This window comes from Callithrix jacchus, chromosome 18, assembly GCF_049354715.1.
Source record: "Callithrix jacchus isolate 240 chromosome 18, calJac240_pri, whole genome shotgun sequence".
Taxonomy (NCBI): domain Eukaryota; kingdom Metazoa; phylum Chordata; class Mammalia; order Primates; family Cebidae; genus Callithrix; species Callithrix jacchus.
The window spans coordinates 30,470,790-30,494,454 of record NC_133519.1 but is presented as its reverse complement, the minus strand read 5'-3'; the positions used below and the strand labels follow the sequence as shown (position 1 = coordinate 30,494,454).

Below are 23,665 nucleotides of genomic sequence, written 5' to 3'. Positions count from 1 at the left end.
CATCAAACACAGGCAGTTTATTCAGTGCTCAAGAGAAAAAAGCTTAAAAAGTGCTATTGATGAACAACCTTCTGGTTCACAGATGCTGTTTACTAGTCAAAATGTAATTCTGATTAAAGCAAGGAATTAAAATCAAAATAAAAAGATATGTGGTTTATATTTTGAGTTTCATACTTGTACATCTCAATAGTTATAACTTCTTAATAGCAATAAACACCAGATTTTAGTTTTCAACAACATGTGGAACTATTATTCTGGTATTCTCAATATTTGTATAGCCTCTCATTATTCTTTGATACTTTGATTATTATATGAGTCAGTCATCATCTCTGAGTCCTTGATCTAGGCAAAGAACTATGCCAGCCCAGGAGGGGGCTGTTCATATATTCATTCAGCAAATGTTTGCTGAATGTGTATGATGCAACCAGATCTTATAAGGAAATAATTTATTTCCTCAAAGAGTTGATGGTTTGGTAGCAAAGTCAGCACACAGTTACAGAGTCATAGGGGAGCAAGACACAGAACGATTAACAACAATAATAAATAGAGGTTATAATAGTAATGGATTTGTTTGTTTCTTTAGGGTTTATCTTATAATTGGAAATGCAGAGCATAGACACACTTAGGTGAAACATGTAGACTCTTAGAAAATAAGACAAAAGCACAAAGTGACACAGTATAAACCAAGCACAGGATATCCAACCAAGGTGGATGAACCAAGCACGGGGGATCAGAGAGGGGAGGGTGAGGAATCCTGGTAGTGGTAGAGGAGGCCCTTGCTGTGTGGGCTTCTGATGGCTCCAGAGTACTGCAGGCTTGGCTGAGATTTGGTGGATGGGTCAAAGTACTCAGTTGGATAGACAGGGCATCACAGGGGTAGTTTGAATGAAAGGTTTAGTGAATTGCACCCACATTTCTGGATGTGTTTGCTCAGTTAGAAGTCAGAGGGAGCTAGATAGAGCTACTTCATGTAGAAGACCTAAACGCACAGGGCAGAGCATCAGGTTCCAGCCAGACTGGGGTCAGGGCAGAGTCCTGCCTCTGTGGGAACACTTGGAGGATATAGCTGCCAGGTGGACCAGCTAGAGAAGAAGGATCTGGAAATTTAGGTCTGTGTTCTACTCATCCACAGGTGTATTAGTCTATTCTCACACTGCTATAAAGAACTACCTGAGACTGGCTAATTTAAGAGGAGAAGAGGTTTAATTGACTCATAGTTCTGCAGGCTGAACAGGAAGCATGTTTGGGAAGCCTCAGGAAACTTAAGTGAGTGCAAGCACCTTTTTGGTGAAAGGAGAGAAAAGTGTGAAGGGAGAAGTGCCACATACACTTTTAAACCATCTGATCTCATGATAATTCACACACTACCACAAGAACAACAAGGGGGAAAATCTGCCCCCATGATCCAATCACCTCTCACCAGGTCCTTCCTCCAACATTGGGAATTACAACGAGGGATGAGATTTGGATGGGGAGACAGAGCCAAACCATATCAATGGGCATTCCAGGGGTGTCTTAGAGGCAGTACCAGGGTGAAAAGATGAGTCTGAATGGACAGGTTTCCTCAAAGCCCCCACTTGCTGCAATCAGAGGAGCTCCACTTTTTAATCTATTCAATATATAAGACTCATCAAAAATTTTTTAATTAAAGAATTCCACAAATTAAAAAAAAATCTGCAAGTGTGATGGGAAAAGAGGGCCAAAAAATAAGACCTATAATACTTTTAGAAAAAAAATGTGAATTAAGTCTGAGCTAGATAGAGTAATCTTTAGCAGTAACTTTGAGGCAAAGAAAAGCAGAGCGGCAAATAAGCAAAGGTTTTTCTGATGGAAGAGATAGTTTAGTCAAAGACAAGAAGATACAGTCAGAAACGTTCTGTATGGAAAATGAAAATGCATTGACTTTCCTGGGAAGCAGGAGGCCCATGGCTGGTGCAGTGGGTACAGTGAAAGGTTTGAATTTACTCTGGCAGGCAATCCAGTGTCTCTGAGAGAATGAGGTGTGGGTGAGGAGCATGATGAATATGTATGCTTACATAACTCTTTGTCAGTTTCTCAGAGCATGAAGGGCTTGGATTAATATATGGAGCCATCACATTTTTCTTGGCTCTGGTCCCTACCCTTAAACCCAGGATAATGTCTCTAGTTCCCCTATTTGCAAACATTCTGGCCACAATGCATCAAAGAAAAAAATGAGACTTTGTTAGGAAAAATATTTATCAACATTATTATCTCTTGAGCAACAAGCAAATTATACTAATTGAATACCCCATGGTATCTCACGAGCTTTCAGTATTTTGCAAAAACATTTACAGCCCCTGGGTGAGGAATCTTTTTAATTTGGACTAATCTATGTGCTACTGCCCTTTCTCTGGACTGAGTTCTTGGTGGCATGGTCACACAGTCACTCCTCCATTGGCTGGCACGGTGATACTTCCCGTGTGGTCTGCACACATTGTTGGTTCAGAATGTGTCATAGAAATGTTCCATTCATTGCCAGCAGAGTGGTATAGCACCGAGAGAGGACAAATAAATATCAGTTTCTCAATAGGAGAAAAGATAACAAATTAGGAGTATACAGTATGGCAAATACAGTAATAGAGAACACACATGGAATGTTATTATATTAGTATTAGAAGGGGGTGGTCAAAACTAGGTATCTTTGTTGTAGTGGAAGCTTAACTATTCTCTGCAACATAGAATATTCTGTTAGTCTGTCATGGAACCTGTTTCTAAGCTGATTATTTTTTAGCTTGAGAAAGATTGTCATGTTTCAGAATGTTAGAGCTAGCCAGTGAAGAATTTAACAAATATCACATATTTAAAAAATAAATTTGGTGCCATTGGTGTATATTTTAAAAATATATTTGGTGCCATTAGTGGTTTTTCCATATGTTAATATTTCTCTTTATTACTCTATTCTTTTTTTTTTTTTTTGAGACGGAGTTTTGCTTTTGTCACTCAGGGTGGAGTGCAATGGCATGATCGCAGCTCACTGCAACCTCCACCTCCTGGTTTCAAGCAATTCTCCTGCCTCAGCCTCCTGAGTAGCTGGGATTACAGATGCCTAACTAACCCAGCTAACTTTTGTATTTTTAGTAGAGATGGGGTTTCATCATGTTCGCTAAGGTGGTTTCAAACTCCTGACCTCAGGTGATCCACCCACCTCAGTTTCCCAAAGTGCTGGGGTTATAGGCATGAGCCACTACACCCAGCCTTTATTCTTATTCTAACCTAATTTCTTTTAAGTTCTACCATTTTTGAAAACTTTTCATCAGTTCATACCTACTAAGAGCAGAATCTATGTTTGAGGGTTTTTTTGTGTGTATTCTTTTAAAGTATATTGGATTGCTAAAGTACATTTATATGTTAAAGGTTTGTATAAATAAAATCAGATATATTGATTTAGGTTAGTAAAGCTTCATCTAGCAAACTATATGATGGTAAGCAAAATACTGTAAGTTTCTTTAAAATCAGTCTTTGAAGCATTAAAAATAAGTGTTTATATTCACCTCTGGTTAATTTTTAACACAATGGTCTATGTAGGCCCAGCATGTTTGGTTTTTATTTATTATAAACCATCAGCAGTGAATGTTTATTAAGCAACGTCTGTATATGTGTCTGTGTAATAACTGTTACATGTAAACACAAAAGGATGATGACATAATCTTTGCCCTCAAGGAACTTCCAATCTGTACTTGAAGAGGCAAGCTAAACATAAAGACTGCTATGCTAGATAGCCTATGACAAAAATTGTGGGAAATGTGAGTTATAAAAGAAAAAGGTCTATGATGTGCTATAATTGGGAGGTGGCACTGGAAATAAATTTCAAGGCCACAAGAACCTGCCTTCCTTCAGAGAAGAAGGCATTCCTAGCAAATAGGAGCCAACACAAAGGCAGAGATAGAAATAAACGTGGCAATCAGTCTAGACTTTGTAAAGATTTAGTAGTCAAAAGCAGTGTCAGTCAGTTAAGCATCTCATATAGTTTTTTTTTTTCCACAGAGTTTTTACTTGATTATCGTATATATGTGACTATCAAATATGATAACACCTGGTTTTGGTTATCAGACGTTTTCAGATCAATTCAATAATATTTATAATATACACTGTATAAATTTTTAAGCCCATCATCATGCTAGGCATTATAATACAAGCATATAAAAACAAGGAAGGATTCATGGTCTTATCTTTGAAGATGTTGTTGCTTTAATAGAAGAAAAGGTATGCACAAATACGATGATTAAATGTGTCATCAAACCAAGGCCACTCAAGTAATTCAAGTTATGAAACTCCCTTTATATAAATTGCCAAGTGAATAAGGGAAAGCTATTATGCATATGCCAGAGCTATTCCCCCACACACCTGACCCTCTGCTCATATCCATTGTATCTTCTTCTAGTGCCTACATTATATTGATGGGGCTCTGCAAGCTAGAGACCATTACTGGGCACTTGCCAAGCCCATACCTATCTCTCATTGACTCTCTTGTTTCCTTTCAAGGTTAGTGAGCACATACTGTAGTCATCCCATAATTCCCACCTTGTTCCACCTTGGTTCCTCTGCCTTTTACTACTTATTGTTCAGTTCCTTCTACCTCAGATCCCTTTCACACAAAGATGCACCCTCTTTGGGCCTGACCTGTTTCTTCTATTTCATCTAACTCTTGCCAAGTGAATTCAGAGAAAGAACACTACACTAGTGCTCTCATGTTCCCTCTCTCTCGGAACAAAAGTATCTCTGTCATCCTGGATGCCTCCCATAGAAATATTGCTGGTGAACCTCCTATATTGAGGAAAGGAAAGGTACTATGTTTAAATATGAAGAAAAGAATGGTCTTGAATCAGTGATATCAGCCTGTGAAGCCTTTGAAAACATGCGGAAGTTCTTTTCTGAATTTCCATTAAAAAAAAATCTTCCTCTGGAATTTTACAAGTGCTTCCTTCCAAATTTCTACTCAAGATAAAATGTTTAAAATATCAAATTTTATTTCTTACTAATTTCAAAAAACATGCTCTACGTTTTTGTTTTACTCCACAACATAGAATATTATCTGTTAGTCTGTCATAAAACCTGTTTCTAATCTGATTATTTATTAGCGTGAGAAAGATTGTCATCTTTTGGAATGTTAGAGCAAGCCAGTGAAGAATTATAACAAATATCACATATTTTAAAAATAAATTAAAATGACTTAAACAACTATATTATTTATGTAAGCTACTTAAACAAGAAAGTCGATTGAATATTGAGTTCCAAATGAACAACCTTCACATAAGTTTTCAAATGTAATGCATTTATAAATTGAAGTTGTCTCATAAGATATAGTTTGAAATGAATAGAATAAATAATACCTATTATATGAATATAAGAGAGATGGGGAGGTGACAAACAGGTAAATGGTTACAAGCTTGAGAAAACCTTTTGAACAGAAAGTAGAACTTGAACTGGACTCTGAAGATTAAACATTGTTATGATAGGGATCTGTTGTAGGAATATCTCAAGTTGGGAAAAGACTTGGAAAAGATGTATTTGGTTGAAGCACAGACTTCTTATGGAGGAGAAAAGGAGACATTGACAAATCAGGATTGGGCCAACTTGTGTTTTTAAACCCCTTCACATTAAGGAGGTTAGCGGATTTTCCTTCCATAAATAATGGAAAGCTATTGAAAGTATCAAAGGATTGTAGTGAATTTGACAAAATAATTTTCAAAAATCATCTTCTCTGGTGATGTTAGAGAAATGGGAAGGAAAGAAACTTGATAGGAAATCATTTATGACAACATGCTTGTGAGATGCCAGGGACCTGGAATAATGCTGTGGGAATGTCAAAGGAGGGGAGCTAGGATAATTTCTTCGAACACCATGTGACAAAGTCTTGAAGTAATAAAGGAGGCAAGGAAAGGCGATGAGTCAGAAATGACGGTGAAGTTTCAGATGGGGTTATAGGGAGAATGATGAAGGATGAATCTGATAGCAGAAACAGGGAGGTCAGAAGGGTAAATTGGATGGATGAGAGGAAGGAAAGTGATAAATCCATAGGGGATTTAGTGCTATCAGTAGAAATTTAATGGAACTACATATTTTATTTTGAATTGTCTGACAGCCAACTTCAAAACAGTAAGAACAAATAGGCGAAATTATGTTTAATAATGCTTTGTTTACCCCAATATACTCAAAATGTTATCATTTCAACATATAATCAATGAAATAGTATTAACTATATAGTTGCTAAGTTTTTGAAATCTGGTGTCTATTTTGCATTTCTAGCTCATCCCAGTTTAGCTAAATTTCAAGTGCTCAGTAGCTGCCTGTGGCTAGTGGCTACCATATTGGACAGCACGTTATTAGACAGTCATAGAACTGACAAAAATAATTTAGTAACTTCTTAATTAAGATGGTGATAAGACTGTATTTTGGATGTTGTAATTCTGTATATTCTTTCTCCTTCTCTATTTCTTTTATTTTAGCTATTTTCGAGTCACGATGTTCTTTGAGCAGACCATCATTCTTTCCCCAAAGCACCAAGACTTTTTAGAAATATCCATGATACACTGTTTTATTGCTTAGAGTTGCTGTCTCATTTAATTCTCTGACTTACAACTTTAATTAAATAAATGTCTGAATACGTTTCCTTGTTCCTTTGTCAGTTTTCAAAATTCTGATTATGAAATAATTTGGCAATGTGTCTTCAAAAACCTGGGATAAATAACATTTAGTACTTTGGATATGAGGGCTACATTTTTCAAGTTCCCCAGTCTGCATATATGTGTGTGTATTTCTCCAGTGTTTAATATCTGACATAAACTTGCTGGAGTTTTGGTCTTCACAATATGCTAAAGAATGCAGTACAAAAAAGAGCCTACTTCTATAGCAAACAAGCCAAGGACATTGTGTTCCATCTTTACAATGAAATGCAGATTTCCCATTAAAAGGCAAATCTATCATTTCAAAAGGTTGAATAGGATGGTGCTTTAAAAGAATCCAGCTGCTTAAATTTAGGGCACTGAAAAACATTCAATTAAAAAAAAAAATGTTCCCTGTGTCTCAAGCATTTTCATTTGATTATGTATTGGATAGATTTTCATTCAGTGTAGAATTTTGCCTCTTAGAATTCTGTCCTAAAATAGTTTGACAACTGTTTTGAGTAAGTTGGACTCAACTATGATATCTCATTTACAATTAAATTATGTATTTGCTGTTTAGAATATTCTTGTGTTTGATAATATATTTTTAACTTTTGTTCTAGAAATATTGGACTATTCTTACAATGCTTTGCTTTTTCATGTTTATTCCTGGGCCTCTCCCACTCCTATTTAGTTTCCTTTATGTTTCTTCTTTTCTTTGGAGACATTGTCAGGACAGCCATTTTGTTCTCTAACCAGCTTCCTTCAGTGTTTTCAGTCATCTGTTCCCACTACTTTATTTTTGTGGCCAAGTAGAATACCACCTTTTTGCTATTCTACTGTGCTCTGCCCAAGTTTTTTCCAATTAATTTAGGAGTAGGAAGCGAAAAGACCTGCAATACTCCCTACAATACAAACTGACCAGGGAGCACAGAAGAGCTCTGTGCTACTCAGCTGAGCTACAAATTCTCAAGGAAGTAGTCTATATGCTGTAAGAGGAAAACAACTTATGCCAGACATATTTGTATGATGCACATATTTCCCATGGGCTAAATAGTCATTTATTAAAAGTTATGACTAAGTCTCCATTCTCTCCAGCTCTGGAGTTTAGCCCTGCTCTTTTTCAGGGGTAACATTGGAGATGTAGCCTGGGACCATACAAAGGACCACAGTTAACAAGGGCAGTACTTGTTATACCCCTGGTATTAGATATTTACTAGGTTTCTTAAATTATGTATTTGGCTCTCTCCTATTATACTGGTTGTTAGGCGTTTATACATCTAAATAATATTGCCCCTGGGCTAGTACCTGAAACTGAATGTTTCCAATAATGTTTTGGCATCCAGTGTTTCACTAACACTAATTTGGTCTCATTTGCAGACCTTACCTCTCCAATGTTCATATTCTTCTAAACAATTGTCAATTTTGGAAGAGTATTTTCTACTTAATATCAGTCTACTTCTAATGAGTTTTCCCTCAAAGAGCTCAACAATTTTATGGAATAATTCTTTTTCAGCATTCATATTTTATTCTAGACTCAAATGAGGGGAGTATTTCTTATGCTTTATCATAGTTTATGGGGGGTATTTCAGACTGGGGTCCTGTGCTTCCACTCCCCTGCCAACACTGGCTATCAAAACTGCTTAGGCTGCAAATAAAACAAGAAATGAAGTCCATCTGGCATTTCTCATTGAATTAGGACCAGAACATTTTTGTTAAATATTAACAGATGGCTAAAATATTAATATCAAACTAACATTTAAAAACATCTAAAAGGACTCACATGAGGGGGAAAGGACAGAGGACCATGTGTTTTCTCCATCTCAGAGACCTTCCCGTACACTTACCCTCACCATTTTTCCAACCCACATGTTGAGAATCACGGGAGTCTCCTATCTCAAGTAACTTTTATTCCTTAATAGCTGGTATCAAAATAGTGTTTGATGATATTATCAAGATAGTGTAATCAAGTGTTGGCCAACTCAGGTGATGTGTTGCCATTGGCATTCTTCAAGAACTTTTATTAAAGTCAATTTTCTCTCTTCTCTTCTCTTCTCTTCTCTTCTCTTCTCTTCTCTTCTCTTCTCTTCTCTTCTCTTCTCTTCTCTTCTCTTCTCTTTTCTCTTCTCTCATCTCTTCTCTCTTCTCTTTTCTTCCCTTCTCTCATCTCTTCTCTCTTCTCTTCTCTCATCTCTTCTCTCTTCTCTTCTCTTCTCTTTTCTCTTCTCTTCTCTCATCTCTTCTCTCTTTTCTCTTCTCTCATCTCTTCTCTCTTCTCTTCTCTTCTCTTCTCTCATCTCTTCTCTCTTCTCTTCTCTCATCTCTTCTCTCTTCTCTTTTCTCCTCTTCTCTTCTCTTTCTTCTCTCTCTCTCTCTCTCTCTCTCTCTCTCTCCCTCCCTCCCTCCCTCCCTCCCTCCCTCCCTCCCCCCCCACCTCTCATAATAGGAGAAAGAAAAGAAGTACATGCTTCCCTTGGACAACCTGAAAGTTCGGGATGTGGAAAAGAGCTTTATGTCTAGCAAGCACATCTTTGCACTCTTTAATACAGAGCAAAGGTAAGAAACTGAAACAGTTTCTGTCTTCAGATTTTTTTCCCCTGAAGTTCTATATGATTCAGAAATCATATTTGAAAATAGTTTCTTTGGTTGCACCTTAAAATTTGTCTGCTCTTCAGTTTTCCTTTCATTTATTTTGTATTTTTAACTTCCACCATGGGTTATGGCTTCAAAATATTAAAACACAGACTAAAAAAGATCTTCAAGTGTTAACTAATTATTTCTTGCTTTTCCACCTGGCATGAAAATAATTCATCCTTTTTTTTTTTTTTCTTTTTGAGATGGGATCCCACTTTGTCATCCAGACTGGAATACAGTGGTATGATCATGATTCACTGCAGCCTTGAACTCCTGGGTTCAAGCAATACTCCTACCTCAGTCCTCTAGAGTAGCTGGGAGTATTGGTGCATACCATTATGCCTGCATCATTTTTTAAACATTGTTTTGTAGAGATGGGGGTCTTGCTGTGTTGTCCAGGCTGACTTCAAATTATCTGGGCTCAAGAAATTCTCCTGCCTCTGCCTCCCAAAGTGCTGGGATTATAGGTGTGAGCCACTGCACCCAGCCTGTCCATTCTTAAAGCTAATTTTATTACCTTAAAGTCTTTCTTGTCTCAATATATTGTTTACATACTTATAAACTACTCAGTGATAGTTTTTACAGTATCTGTCTAACATGACTGGATATTACTTAAGCTCTTCAAAAAACTATATACTATGTCTAAATTCAGTGAATAGAATTATTCAGTTAAGGTGGATAAAAATATGTAGTATTGTACAGTTTTTCAAAGTGCCGTCTACATTCATTGTCATTGGTTTTTGTAACAACTGCCCTTGAGGTTAAAAAGATACAGTTATAAATAAGAAAGTGCAGGCTCAGGGATGTTAACTCACTTTCTTAAGGTCATAAAACTAGTGCATGGGGGAGCTGGAACTTCTATTAGGACTTGTCTAAGTACACTTTTCCTTCTACTCATTTTCCATTTTATGCTTATTTTTTTTCTGTTGCTCATGTGCATTATCAAAACTGTATTTTGAGCTGATCATCATAGAGGGCCATGATCATTCACTGAAACTTAGCGGTAAAGTTAAATAAGCAAATGCAGAGGTAAGGAAAGATAGGCTAGAGAAATGTAAAAGGGCTACAACTAGGAAAGGATAATAAAGGAGAGTTTTTGCAAATGAAAATATTATAGGAAAAAGCTAATCAATTTGTGTGAGTCAGTTATTAAGAGAGTCAGTCATTAGGTAACAGGATCTAATTTTAACCCATTTTTCCAGGCTGCCTTTTATCTTTATTTAGCAATGAATGAAGTTATTTGATTAAGTTCAATGACTGGCCCAGGGTCAATCACACAGTAAATTAAAATAGAAAAAAAAGACATCTTCTTACATTCCCAGTCAGTTGCTCAGAGTGACTCATAATACAAAAATACTTACTAAAACCACAAAGCAAGCCGTTTAAAGAATCAACGGGAAAGAAATTAAATACAATGAACTCCCCTACCAAATACTGAAATGGGATTTTTTTGGAAACTATTATTTGAGAACAGCTTATGAAAACACACTGAAAATATAAGAATAAAAAGGTTTTCTAGAGAGAGTAGTAGTGAGTCTGCTACACTGCAGCCAAGCTCAGTACTAGTTGACATGTCTTCATCAGAGCAGCAGAGAATCAGGAGATCCTGAAGCAATCATCTGAGGTGTGCTCAGCCTTCTTGCCTAGATGCAGAGTGGAACAGGTGACTATGGAACCGGAAGTCAAATGAAATTGAATCCTCTGGTCAACCTGAAAAGCTCAGGTTATAAAAGAGCTGGGTATAAGGTAAAAACAAGACTGTAGTAGACTATCATTTTTCATAAACTACAACTGTGGATTTTAAAGATGGCAAAAGTCTCCAAAATAAGAAAACTCTGGATTTTAAAAAATCTAGATATTTTGGAATCTTGGAGTTCTAACAACGTATTGAATTCTGCTGCCACTTCTCAGTGACCTCAGTGAGTACATAGATGTACCCACAGGCACACTGGCCATTGTCTTCTCCTTTGAAATTTTGATTCCTTTAAATCATTTTTGTACTGGCTAGGACCTCCAGTACAATGTTGACTACAAGCTGGAGTCCTTGTCTTGTTTCTGATTTTAAGGATAATTTAAGGATGATTTAAAATTTTTTATAGTGAAGTACTTTTTGATAGATGCCTGGTATCAGGTGAAGATTTCTTGTGTTCCTAGTTACTAAGGTTTCTGTTTTCATTTTTAAATTATGGTTAGAAATTGAATTTTATCAACCTCTTCACATGGAAGATTATATGATTCTTCTTCTGTAATCTGTTCATGTGGTGAAATATACTGATAGACCTTCTAATGTGAAACCATCCTTGGTCTCCTGGAATTAAATTTAGTTAGGTCACAATGTACTATTCCTTATTATGAGTTCTTGGCTTAAGTTTGCTAGCATTTTAGCAAATGCTGAAATGAGTTAGATTGGTCCATAAATTTCCTTTTTATGTTATTCCTGCCTGGTTTTAATATCAAGGTTCTGTTAGCTTCATACATTGAGGTGGGAATAAGTCCTTGTTGTTCTTTGGAACCCTTCATAGAAGATAGGGATTAACTATTAACTGACTGGTGGTAGTAATCTGTAAAATCATCTGGCCCTAGAGAGTATTTTGGTAAGTGGGCTTTTAACTATTGATTGAATATATTTAATGATTTCAGATTTATTTAGGTTTTCTGTTTGCTCTATGGATCAGTTCGAATAATTGTATTTTTCCTAGAAAATTGTCCATTCTGTTTTGCTTTAAATATATTGCATCAACTATTTCTTAATATTTTATTTTGCTAAATCTCTGTTGTATCTGAAATTTGACTAATTTTTATTTCTAATATTAATCCTTATCTTTTCTATGATCACTCTTGCCAGAGTTTTGTCTCTTTTCAGAGAACCAACTTGTGGCATTTTTGAACATCTACTGTGTATATTTTTTCTATTTCAATAATTTCTGTTCTCTTCTTAATTATTTCCTTCCTTGTATTTTCTTGTGTTTACATTTTGGGTCTTTTCAGACTTCTTAATTTAGATGTGCAGCTCATCAAGTTTTAACCTTTCTTTTTCTTATATTTCTGCACATCAATCTATAGATTTCTCTATACATAGTGTTTAGCTGCTTACTACAATTTGTTGAAATTTTAAAAATTTATTTTACTTTAAGTTCTGGGGTATGTGCAGATCTTGCAGAATTGTTACATAGGTATACACATGTCATGGTGGTTTGTTGCCTCCATTCCCCGTCACCTACATTAGATATTTCTCCTGAAGTTACCCCTCCCCAATCTTCCCACCCGCTGCTAACAATTTTATTACTATTCAGTTCTGTTTCCCATTCTTCATTATGTTTTTTTCTTTGAGTTATTTAAAAGTGTGTTTTACATTTTAGAATTCATGGAATCTTATTGTTTTGTATCATTTATTTCTAACTTGATTGTATTGTGATTAAATAATGTGGTCTAATACATGGTTAAGTGTTAATAAATATTTCACATATGTGTGAGAGGAATGTACATTTACTAGCTTGGAAGTGTAGGTTCCGTGAGAGTTGACTGGATTATAGTTGTTAATTTTATTAGGCAGCTGTTATGTGCCAGACACTGTTCTTTGCTTAGAATACACCTGTGAATCAATAGACAAAGACAATTAAATATTTTAGATACAGTCTAGAAAGGGGAATAGGCAGGGAGACAAATAAAAACTCACAAAGAATCTCATTTTATCAGATGGGCATTAAAAAGGTCCCTTTGTGATTGTGAGCTTGAATAAGCCTGACAATTTTTGCTTGAGACAAATCTATGTTATTAGATTTATATAAATTTAGTATTGCATTTTCCTGGTGACTTAAAAAATAACTTTGTGACACCCCTCTTCATTCCTAATAATGCACTTTGCCTTAAAATTTATGTTGTCTTATGTTAATATAGCTACATTAACTTTTTTGGTTAATATTTTTATTGATACATAATATTTATACATATTTATGGAGTACATATGATATTCTGTTACATGCATAGCTTGTGTAATTATCAAATCAAAGTATTTAGGATATTCATCATCACAAGTGTATATCACTTACGTGTCAAAAATATTCCAAGTCCTCACTTATAACTATTTTGAAATATACAATATATTGTTGCTAACTATAGTCACCATACTCTAGTATTGATTCTTTCTATCTAACTGTCTGTTTGTACCCATTAGCCAATCTTCATCCTCTCTCTTCAACCCTCACCAACACATACACACATATTATTTCCAGCCTCTGGTATTTATCATTCTACTTACTACCTCCATGAGATGAACTTTTTAAACTCCCCTTTAGGAGCAAGTACATGCAATATGTGTCTTCCTGCATTTGGCTTACTTCACTTAACATAGTGACTTCCAGTTCTTTCCACATTGCTGCAAATGACATGATTTTATTCTCTTTTTATGGCAAATACTATTCCATTGTGTAAATATACCACCTTTTCTTTATGTATTCATCCATTTAGGACATTTAGGTTGATTCCATATCTTTGCTACCGTGAATAGTGCTACAATAAACATGGGGGTGCATATGTCCCTTTAATATAATGATTTCCCTTTCTTTGATTGAATACCCAGTAATGAGGTAGTTCTAGTTTTAGTATTTTTAGAAATTGCCATACTGTTTTCCATAATAGCTATGCTAATTTACATTCCCACCAATAGTGTATGAGAGTTCTCTCTTCTCCACATCCTCATTACCATCTGTTATTTTTTATTTTTGATAAGAGCCATTTTAACTGGGGTAAGATGATATCTCATGGTTTTGATTTGCATTTCCCTGATGACTAGTGATGTTAAGCATGTTTTCATATATGTGTGCACTGTTTGTATGTCTTTTTTGAGAAATGTCTATTCATCTTTTTTGCCCGCTTTTTAATGGAATTGTTTTTATTTCCTTTTGAGTTCCTCATATATTCTGGATATTATTCCCTTGTTGGATAAATAGTTTGCAAATACTTTCTCCCATTTAACAGGCTGTTTCTTTACTTGGTTGTTTTTTTCCTTTGCTGTAAAGGTTTTTAGTTTACCATCATCCCATTTGCCTATTTTTGTTTTTGTTTGTGTTTTGGGGATCTTAGTCATAAAGTCTTTGCCTAGGCCAATGTCCTGGAGTGTTTCCTTTATGTTTTCTTATAGTGATTTTATAGTTTCATGTAATGTTTAAGTCTTTAATCTATTTTGAGTTGGTGTTTGTATATAATGAGAGATAAAGGTCTAGCTTCTTTCTTCTGAGTATTGCTATCCAGTTTTCCCAGCACCATTTGCTGGAAAGGTATCATTTTTCAATGTATCTTCTTGGTGCCTTTGTCAAAAGTCAGTTGGTTGCAAATATGAGGACTGATTTCTTGGTTTTGTATTCTATTCTATTGGTCTATGTGTCTGTGTACCAATATATGCTGTTCTGGTTACTATTGCCTTGTGATATATTTTGAAGCCAAATAATGTGATGCCTTTAGCTTTGTTCTTTTTGCTCAGGATTGCATTGGGTATTTGAGTTCTTTTTTGATTCCATACAAATTTCAGGATTTTTTCCTATTTCTGTGAAAAATGTCATTGGTATTTTGATAGGGATCCCATTGAATCCATAGATTGCTTTAGACAGTATGGTAATTTTAACTATATTAGTTCTTTCAATCCATGAGCATGGGTTGTCTTTCATTTGTTTTTGTCCGTTTCCATTTCTTTCACCGTATTTTGTAGTTATAGAGCTCTTCCACCTCCTTGGTTAAAGTTATCCCTTTGTGTTTTGTTCATTTATTTATTTAGCTATTGTAAATGTAACTGCCTTCTTGATTTCTTTCTCAACTAGTTCATTATTAGTGTACAGAAATGTTACTGCTTTTTGTATGTTGATTTTGTATCCTGAAACTATACTGAACTTGTTTATAGTACCTGACAGTGTTTTGGTAGTCTTTGGGTTTTTCTAAATATAAGATTGTGTTATCTGAAGAAAGGAACAATTTGACTTCCTCTTTTCCAACATGGATGCCTTTTATTTCTCTTGCCTGATTGCTCTGGCTAGGACTTCTAGTGCTATGTTGAAAAGAGTTATGAGAGTGGGTATCCTTGTCTAGCTCCAGTTCTTTCCATTCAGTGTAATATTAGCTGTGTATTTGTCATATGTGCTCTTTATTATGTTGAGGTATGTTCTCTCTATGCCTAGTTTGTTCAGAGTTTTTATTATGAAGGAATGTTAACTTTTATCAAATGCTTTTCTGCATCTATTTAGATGATCATGTAGATTTTGTTCTTCATTCAGTTGATGTGTTGTAATATGTTTACTGACTTATGTATATTGAACCATTCTTGTATCCTTGGGTTAAATCTCACCTGATCATGGTGTGTTATCTTTTTGAAATGCTGTTGGATTCAGTTTGCTAATATTGTGTTGAGGATTTTTACATTTATGTTTATCAAGAATATTTTCCTGTAATTTTCTTCTTTGTTGCATGCTTTTCTGGGTTTGGTATCAGGGCAATGCTGCACTTACTAAATGAGTTTGGGAGAATTCCCTACTATGCTATGTTTTGGAGTAGAGAAGGATGGGTGTTAGTTCTTCTTAGAAAGTTTGGTACAATTTGGCTGTAAAGCCATCTGGTTCTGGACTCTTTTTGTTGAGAGACTTTTATTACAGATTAAATCTCATTTAATCTGCCATAAAAACTATATTTATTGTACATTTAATCTATACTTACTGTTGGTTGGTTCAGGTCTTTTATTTCTTTCTGATTTAATCTTGGTAGGTTGTATGGTCCAGGAATGTATCTATATTTTCTAGGTTTTCTAGTTTGTTAGTGCAGAGTTGTTCATAATAACCTCTGATCTTTTGCATTTCTGTATTATCAGTTGTAATATCTTTTTGATTTCTGATTTTGTTTATCTAAGTCTTCTCTCTTCTTAGTCTTACAAGTATCTTATTGAGTTCATTTACCTTTTTAAAAAACCAACTTTTCATTTTGTTGATCTTTTGTATTGTCTTTTTCATCTCTATTTCATTTAGTTTTGCTCTGATATTTTATTATTTATTTCCTTCTATTAATTCTGGTTTTTATTTGTTCTTACATCTCTAGTTCCTGAGATCTATCACTATATCATTTATTTAAAATCTTTCTATTTCTTTTGATGTAGGGATTTATTGCTATAAACTTCCATCAGCACTGTTTTTGCCTCGTTTCATAGATTTTAGTACATTGTGTTTTGATTTTTGTTTGTTTCAAGAATTTTTTAAATGTTCTTCTTAATTTCTCTTTTGACTCAATGGTCATTCAGGAGCATGATTTTTAATTTTCATGTATTTGTACTGTTTCCAACATGTCTCTTGTTATTGGTTTTGGTTGTTCCATTGTAGTCTGAAAAGATGCTTGATATGATTTTGATTTTTAAAAATTTTTTGAGATTTGTTTTGTGTCCTATTATATGGTGTACTATGTGTCCTGTGTGCTGATAAGAATAATGTTTATTCTTAGCTCTGAGATGAAATGTTCTGTAAAGGTCTGTTAGGTCTATTTTGTCTAATATGCAGTGTAAATCCAATGTTTCTTTGTTAATTTTCAGCCTAGATGATCTGTCTTATGCTGACAGTGGAGTGTGGAAGTCCCAACTATTCCTGTATTAGAGTCTCTCCCTTCAGATCTAATAATATTTGCTTTGTAAATCTGAGAGCATATATGTTTACAATCATTTTATCCTCTTGATGAATTGACACATATTTCATTATATAATAATTTTGTCACTTTTCATTGTTTTTACTTAAAGTCTGTTTTATCTGATGTAAGTATAGCTATTTCTGCTCACTTTTGGGCATGATTTACATGGAACATCATTTTCCATCCCTATATTTTCAGTTTATATATGTCTTAATAGGTGAAAATTTCTTGTTAGCAGCATATAGTTAGATCATTTAAAAAAATTCATTCAGCTGGTCTATATCTTTTAAGTGCAAAGTTTAATCTGTTTACATTCAAGGTTATTATTGACATGTGAGGGCTTCTCATCATTTTATTACTTGATTCCTGATTGTTTTGTATATCCTTTTTTCTTTAAATTATCTTTGTGGCTTGATGGCATTCTGTAGTGGTTACATTTAAGATTCTTCTCTTCCTTGTTTCTGTGTTTGCCCCACTGGTGGTTTTTATATATGCATGTGTTTTCATATTTTCATGTATTTTCATAATGGTAGTTATTATTCTTTTGCTTTTGGGTTTAGGTCCCCCTTAAGCATTTCTTGTAGGGCTGGTCTAATGATATATATCTTAGCTTTTGCTCACCTCGGAAAGACATTATTTCACCTTTATTTAGGAAGGATAATTTTGCTGGACATAATATTTTTGGCTAGCACATTTTTTTTTCTTACAGCACCGTGACCCATTGTCTCCTGTCTTGTTAGGGTTCTGCTGAGAAATCTGCTGTTAGTCTGATGGGGTTCCCTTTTATAGATGACTAGATGCTTTTCTCTTGCTATTTGTATTTTTTTTCTCCATCTTTGACTTTTGACAGTTTGACTATAATATGCTATGAAACCCTTTTCTAATTTTATCTATTTGGGGATCTTTGACTATATCTGAATATCTAAATCTTTTGCTAGGTTTTGAAGTTTTTAATCTATTATTTTATTAAATAGGTTTTCTAATTATTTCCTTTGTTTCTTCGCTTCTTGGGACACCATAAATTTAAATATTTGGATGCTTTATGATGTCCCATATGTCTTGAAGGCTTTAATCTTTTTGTTGTTGTTGTTGTTTCTTATTTTTGTCTGACTGGGTTATTTCAAAACATCTGTTTCAAGTTCTGTGATTCTTTCTCCTGCTTGTTCTGTCTTACTGTTGAAGATTTTCAATGTATTTTTGTATATTATTCAATTAATCTTCATTCAAAATTTCTGCTTTTTTAAAAATTTTATCTATCTCTTTGGTAAATATTTCATTCATATATTGAATTGCTTTTCTAATTTCTTTGTATTGTATTTCAGAAGCCTCTTGTATCTGTCTGAGCTTCTTTAGTGTTAGTATTTTTAATTTTTCCCTAGGATTTTATAAATTTCTCCTCTTTTCCTTCCTTCCTTCCTTCCTTTTTCCTTTTTCCTTTCTTCCTCCTTCCTTTTTTCTTTCTTTCTTCCTTTTTTCTTCTCTCCCTCCCCTTCCCTCTCTCCCTCCCTTCTTCCTTCCTTCCTTTCTTCTTTCCTTCTGAGACAGGGTTTCACTCTGTCACCCATACTGGAGTGCAGCAGTTTGATCATAGCAGCCTCCAACCACTGGGCTTAAGTGATTCTCCCAACTCAGCCTCTTGTGTAGCTAGAACTACAGGCACATGGCACTATGTCTGACTAGTAAATTTCTTTTTATTGGGATCTATTGCTGGATAATTATTGTGTTCCTTTTAAGGTACCAAATATTCTTGCTTTTTCATGTTGCCTGTATTCTTATGTTGATATCTACACATCTGATATAACTCTTGCTTCTTCTAATTTTTTTTAAATTGCTTTTTTTAAAGACGAACTCTTTTCTGACATGTATCTATGGTATTGGTTGGGTAGCCACTTTGCTTTTGAATCTGACTATGTGTAGTTGTGTAGTCTGTATAAATTCTTCATTTGTAAACACTGTCAGTGGTGTCTTGAGACTTCCTTGGTGGCTTAGAATGCAGTTGTTATTAGTATAGGCTATGATAAAGTTTTGCTGAGTACTATAACACTAGGTGGGCCAGTCTTTGGGCCCCAGGGAAGTGTACCCTGGTGCTGGTGTTGGTGGGTTCTTGTGCCTTTAGGTGGCTTTCTCAGGTGCTGGTAATGGCATCAGTGAGTCTGGCAAGTGAACAGGCTCTTAAGCCCCTGGGCAGTAGGTGTGGCATGAGCAATAGCAGTAGCAGTGGTGGAACAACCATCTGGGGCCACAAGTGGTCCACACTTGTGGTAGCAGTGGGTGCAAGAGGTTGGGCAGGCTGGCCCACAGACTTTCAGGGGGTATGTATGGTTGCATGCCAGCTATGGTGGTAGCACAAGTTGAATATGGCTGGTCTCAGATGCCACAGGTGGTCCACTGGGCTGGGTGATCTTCAGGCCCCTGGAAAGTATGTGCAATTGATGCTCGGGCCCCTGGAAGGTGTGTATAGGTAATGCTCATTCCCCTGGATGTTATGCTTAGGTAATGGGGGAGGGAATGGAGCTGAGCCAGGTGGACTTGCTCTCAGACACCTCAGTGGTACTATGGTAGGTAGAGGTGAGGTGATCCCCAGAACATTGGAAAAATGCTTAGGCGAGAGCAGCAATGGCTATCTGTAGCCCTTCCACTGGGAAGGGTATTGTTGCTCTCCCTGGGTGGAGCCATAAGCTGCGAGCTGGAAACATGGGCTTCATTTGTGTCTTGGCTCCATAGCAGCTTGCAGGAGTGGTGGTTGTGGGCAGTGGCATTTGTCCTTGGGGACATATGAAAATGTACAGCTACCGCTCTGCAGAGGGCCACAGGTAGGTAGGATGGATGTGGTATCACTGCCTGTGGCTCCTGCCTCAGCCCTGGCAATGAAGCAGAATGCAGTTTGGTGGGGTGGGAGCTGTGCTCTCAAAATGGTGTCATGCAGCAGTACCTTTATGTGATCTCCAGACAGCTCTCTATGTTGGTCTCAGAACCCATAAGGATTGAGGTGCTCTCTCATGGCTAGGACTGTAGGAATCTCCAGCAGAAACATGGACTACTGGGGGTCTCTTTTTCACCCTTTCCCCACAGTGGGGAGCCACTCCAGACTCTCAGCTGATTCAGCTGAACTGCTTCCCTCTCCTTACTTTTGTTTCTTCCTGTCACTTCTCTCTTGAATTCCAGTGTTCTCTCTTAGATGATCTACTCAAAGTATGATTATCCACTCACTATTTTGGTTCTTTTCCATAGAAGAAGCAAATGCCAGATTCATCTAGGTAGCCATCTTGAAGCACCCTCTTTGTCTTTGACCATGCCATGATATACTTGCATGTCACTTTTCTTTGCTAGTGGATAATTTTTTTTAGTCCATCTTTTCTCTAAGGTTATGACCTTTAGAGGCTGCTGGATTCACCCAAGAGCTTATTCCTTGTTTTTTTGTTGGTGTGTGTGTGTGTGTGTGTGTGTGTGTGTGTGTACATTAAAAGCCATATCTTTTGGTTACTGAAACTGATGCCATCCAGTGGCAAAGTGAGAAAAGATGTATTTCCTCTTTTTGTGGGGAGGGGAAAATTAAGAATTCTTTTATTTTGGAGACAGCTTTGGCATGTAAAATAATGTTTTTCATCAATTCTGGATGTCTTATAGGAAATAGCTTTTAAATTTTTTTTCCTGCAGTTTTGGCTGAAATGGGATTCAGTGTGTATTCACACATGAAGCTTTTACAACTGATTAGAGAGAAATAGCAATAATTTATTCTCACAAGTATTTATTCTGCTATCCCTTCCAAAGTATCAATGAAACATTTCTTTATTATCCATCCTGCGTGTCAGTATTGGTACTCTGTATTAGACACACCTGACATACCTGCCATTGGATAATTTATAAAGAAAAAGAGGTTTAATGGACTCACAGTTACACATGGCTGGGGAAGCCTCACAATCATGGCAGAAGGTAAAAGATACATATTACATGGTGGAAGGCAAGAGAGTGTGTGCAAGGGAACTGCCCTTTATAAAATCACCAGATTATTGTATATGAAATCAATGAATTATAATGTGTAAGGTAACATCTAACTAGATTACAGAATAGGGTATTCCACTGCAGTTCTGACCTGTCAGTATAGCAGACAGCATAGGATTTAGCCACAGCAATGAAGTTAGCATCATAGAAGGTGACTTTCATTAGGTCATGGCATGAATTAATGTAGAGGAAATAGAAAAGACTACTTCAAATGGCAAATAGTATTAGCCAAAGCAAATAGCGAGAAATGTTATTTAATCTGTTGCTAGCCTCTTCTGAATGAGAAGCAGCTAACTTCAAAGGCAAGATTAGCCCTAGTGACAAATATAAAAACATTCCTTTTTTTTCCATAGGATTTATTGAACTGGACTTATCCATGTTAACTTAATGTATTTTAATACTCTGCATTGCAGGAAAATCATGCATCTTTCCAAAGCCCATATGCTTATCATAATTCTATCAGCTATTCTTAAATTCTTTTCATCACTTGTATTGATTCTGAGGTTATGCTCCTAATTTGTTTTCTCTTCTGAGATAAGACCTTATAAGAAAATAAATGTTCTCTTTCCTTGCCTTTAGATGAGGGTATCCTTGGTTAATTTAGAAGAGATTTTCTAAATGCTTCCATTTATAATTTTTATTCCTGTTTCTTCCATATCAGTGTTCTGGATCAATTTATTTATCCATTCAGCAGACCTATATGAGATGCATTGACTTGGGGCTAAAATTTTCTATTTGAACACCAATGCAAGCTTAAAATAACATGGCCTGCAGGGGGTTTCCGGGACCTTATAGGTAATCTTGTCTTTCTTTCTTACCTCACCGGTTAAGGAGCTAACATCTATAACAGTTAAATGCCTTCCAAATGTTACAAAAACAGTTAATGACATAACCAGAACTACAACCCAGGTCTAATATCTCCTAAATCAGGGCTGTTGGAATGGGAATTCCACCTAAGCCTTTAACTTGAATGGCTCCTAAAAGATAAGCAATGAAGAGATTTTTAACTTATTGTGTAGGAATTTCAGTTTACTGTAAGGTCATATAAATTTCCATGAAATCTTTTAGTCTCATTTTTAAAGGCATGCATGGAACTGACCAGTACTCCTGCTACAGTTCCTGACAAACTACTTTAGCCATTGCCATTTGTGTCACAACATTATTCCTAAGAGCTCATTCAGTTGCTATTTCAGCTTTCAACTACATAAACTTTAAAAGAGTTACTCTGTAGTCCCCCATCATTAGGTGTGTGGGAATTAATACATTTAACATCTTTTAAAAAAAAAAAAGCCTTCCGTGTCTTGGTTCTTGGTGAATTAATATAATCTTTATGAACGAATTCTTTACGAATTACTATAATCCTGGCCAGATTTTTTAGCCATTTTAAACAGTGTTTCAGTGCTATGAGTTTTATAAATGGGAGGATTTGTTGCTAGCTGCAGTGATATCAGCACTTGAGGAGAGTGAATTTCACACCCAGACTGATTTAACCTACATAAACTCCAGGTAAGAATACACATTCCTGAGCCTTCCTCTGACTCTTGCAAAGATGGCATCATAGATACCTGGGGAGACCAATAACATTGTAATACCTTTTTCTCACATTCATTACATCACCTAATCATAAATTAAAAGTTAAATTTTAATTAATAGATTCCTAAAGTTCATTGTGGCATAGTTTAAACCAAGGATTAAAATGCTCCTTCAGGTTTTTGTTCTATTTGATTTTGTTAGAAACGCCACGTTTTCTCTGGTAGAAGTGTGTCTAGATAATGGCCTCACTGTGCTTCTCTCGACTCTCCCCAGGCAGGCCTTCAGTTTTAAGGTCATGCTAAGGCCCATTTGGTTCAAGGTATGTCAGCTTTGGTAGCCAACAGAGATCTGTTTCTGTCCAGGGGTTTGTAGGGCAGCCACGTGGTATTTTCTGAGCCTCTTTGGGGTTATAGAGCCTTGTTTTCTTTTAAAATAAGGCATTCTTTCTTTGGCACTGCTTTGTAGCTTCAATTCAGGATACGGTTTATCAACATTACCAAGTGTTCCAATTCACCTCCTCCCTCATTTTCCTATAGAGAGTGATTTTAGGATGTTTCACTGCTCTACTTAGTCCCCAGCACATTGCTGACACTCAATAAATGTCAAATAATGCCGCAATATAGTTAGTATGCACTCTTTAGGCATTCTAAAAAGAATGGCTCTTTATTTTCATTGTTGAGTACGAGTATATTTTTCTACTTGCTAGCTGGAAAGAAATTAGGGTCAGGTTGTTCATTTATATACCTTTATGGCTACATTTCTATACTAGGATATGCTCAGAGTTTAAATTTGTTTGAAAAAGTGTTTAAATAAATATTCTGGGTGGTATACAATGCTTTGTCTAAAAGATCCTGTCTCAATTGGATATGGTTGAGCGTCTAATCTGTATTAAAAAGGGAGTAATTACTCTTCTATAAATAGGGATGGCTGAGGCTGACTCATATTTATCAGAATTTCAGTAAGGTGAAAGAATGTACTATTTTGAACTTAGAAATAAAACACTATGTAAGGAACACAATTCAATTAAGCTTGTTTATGCACCATAAGCAAGACACCTGGATAAATTATTTTATTTCATTTTAATCCCACTTTTGTCAAAACAATGTTTAAGACATTACTTCTTGTAAGTGAGAATTGCTTGTCTTCTAAGAAGGTTTTTATTTGTCAGATGATTCAGTCAGTAATCAATCCCAACCCAAGAAGAGAAATGAAATCTATGTTAT

At 35.7% G+C, this 23,665-nt stretch overlaps 1 protein-coding gene across 16 annotated transcripts in view; it reads left to right on the top strand.

The window, feature by feature from the left end:
* DNM3 (dynamin 3) overlaps positions 1-23,665 on the top strand; it is a 551,570-nt gene that overhangs the window by 384,345 nt on the left and 143,560 nt on the right. For 11 of the 16 annotated variants that reach the window (XR_013529535.1, XM_035280126.3, XM_035280125.3 and 8 more), the window contains one exon: positions 9,070-9,179. The exons of the other annotated variants lie outside the window; for them this stretch is intronic. Coding sequence is in view for 10 of the 11 variants with exons in the window: in XM_035280126.3 (XP_035136017.1) it covers positions 9,070-9,179 (110 nt within the window). In the remaining variant the exon portion in view is untranslated. The remainder of the gene's footprint in view (positions 1-9,069; positions 9,180-23,665) is intronic. 16 annotated transcript variants of the gene reach the window in all.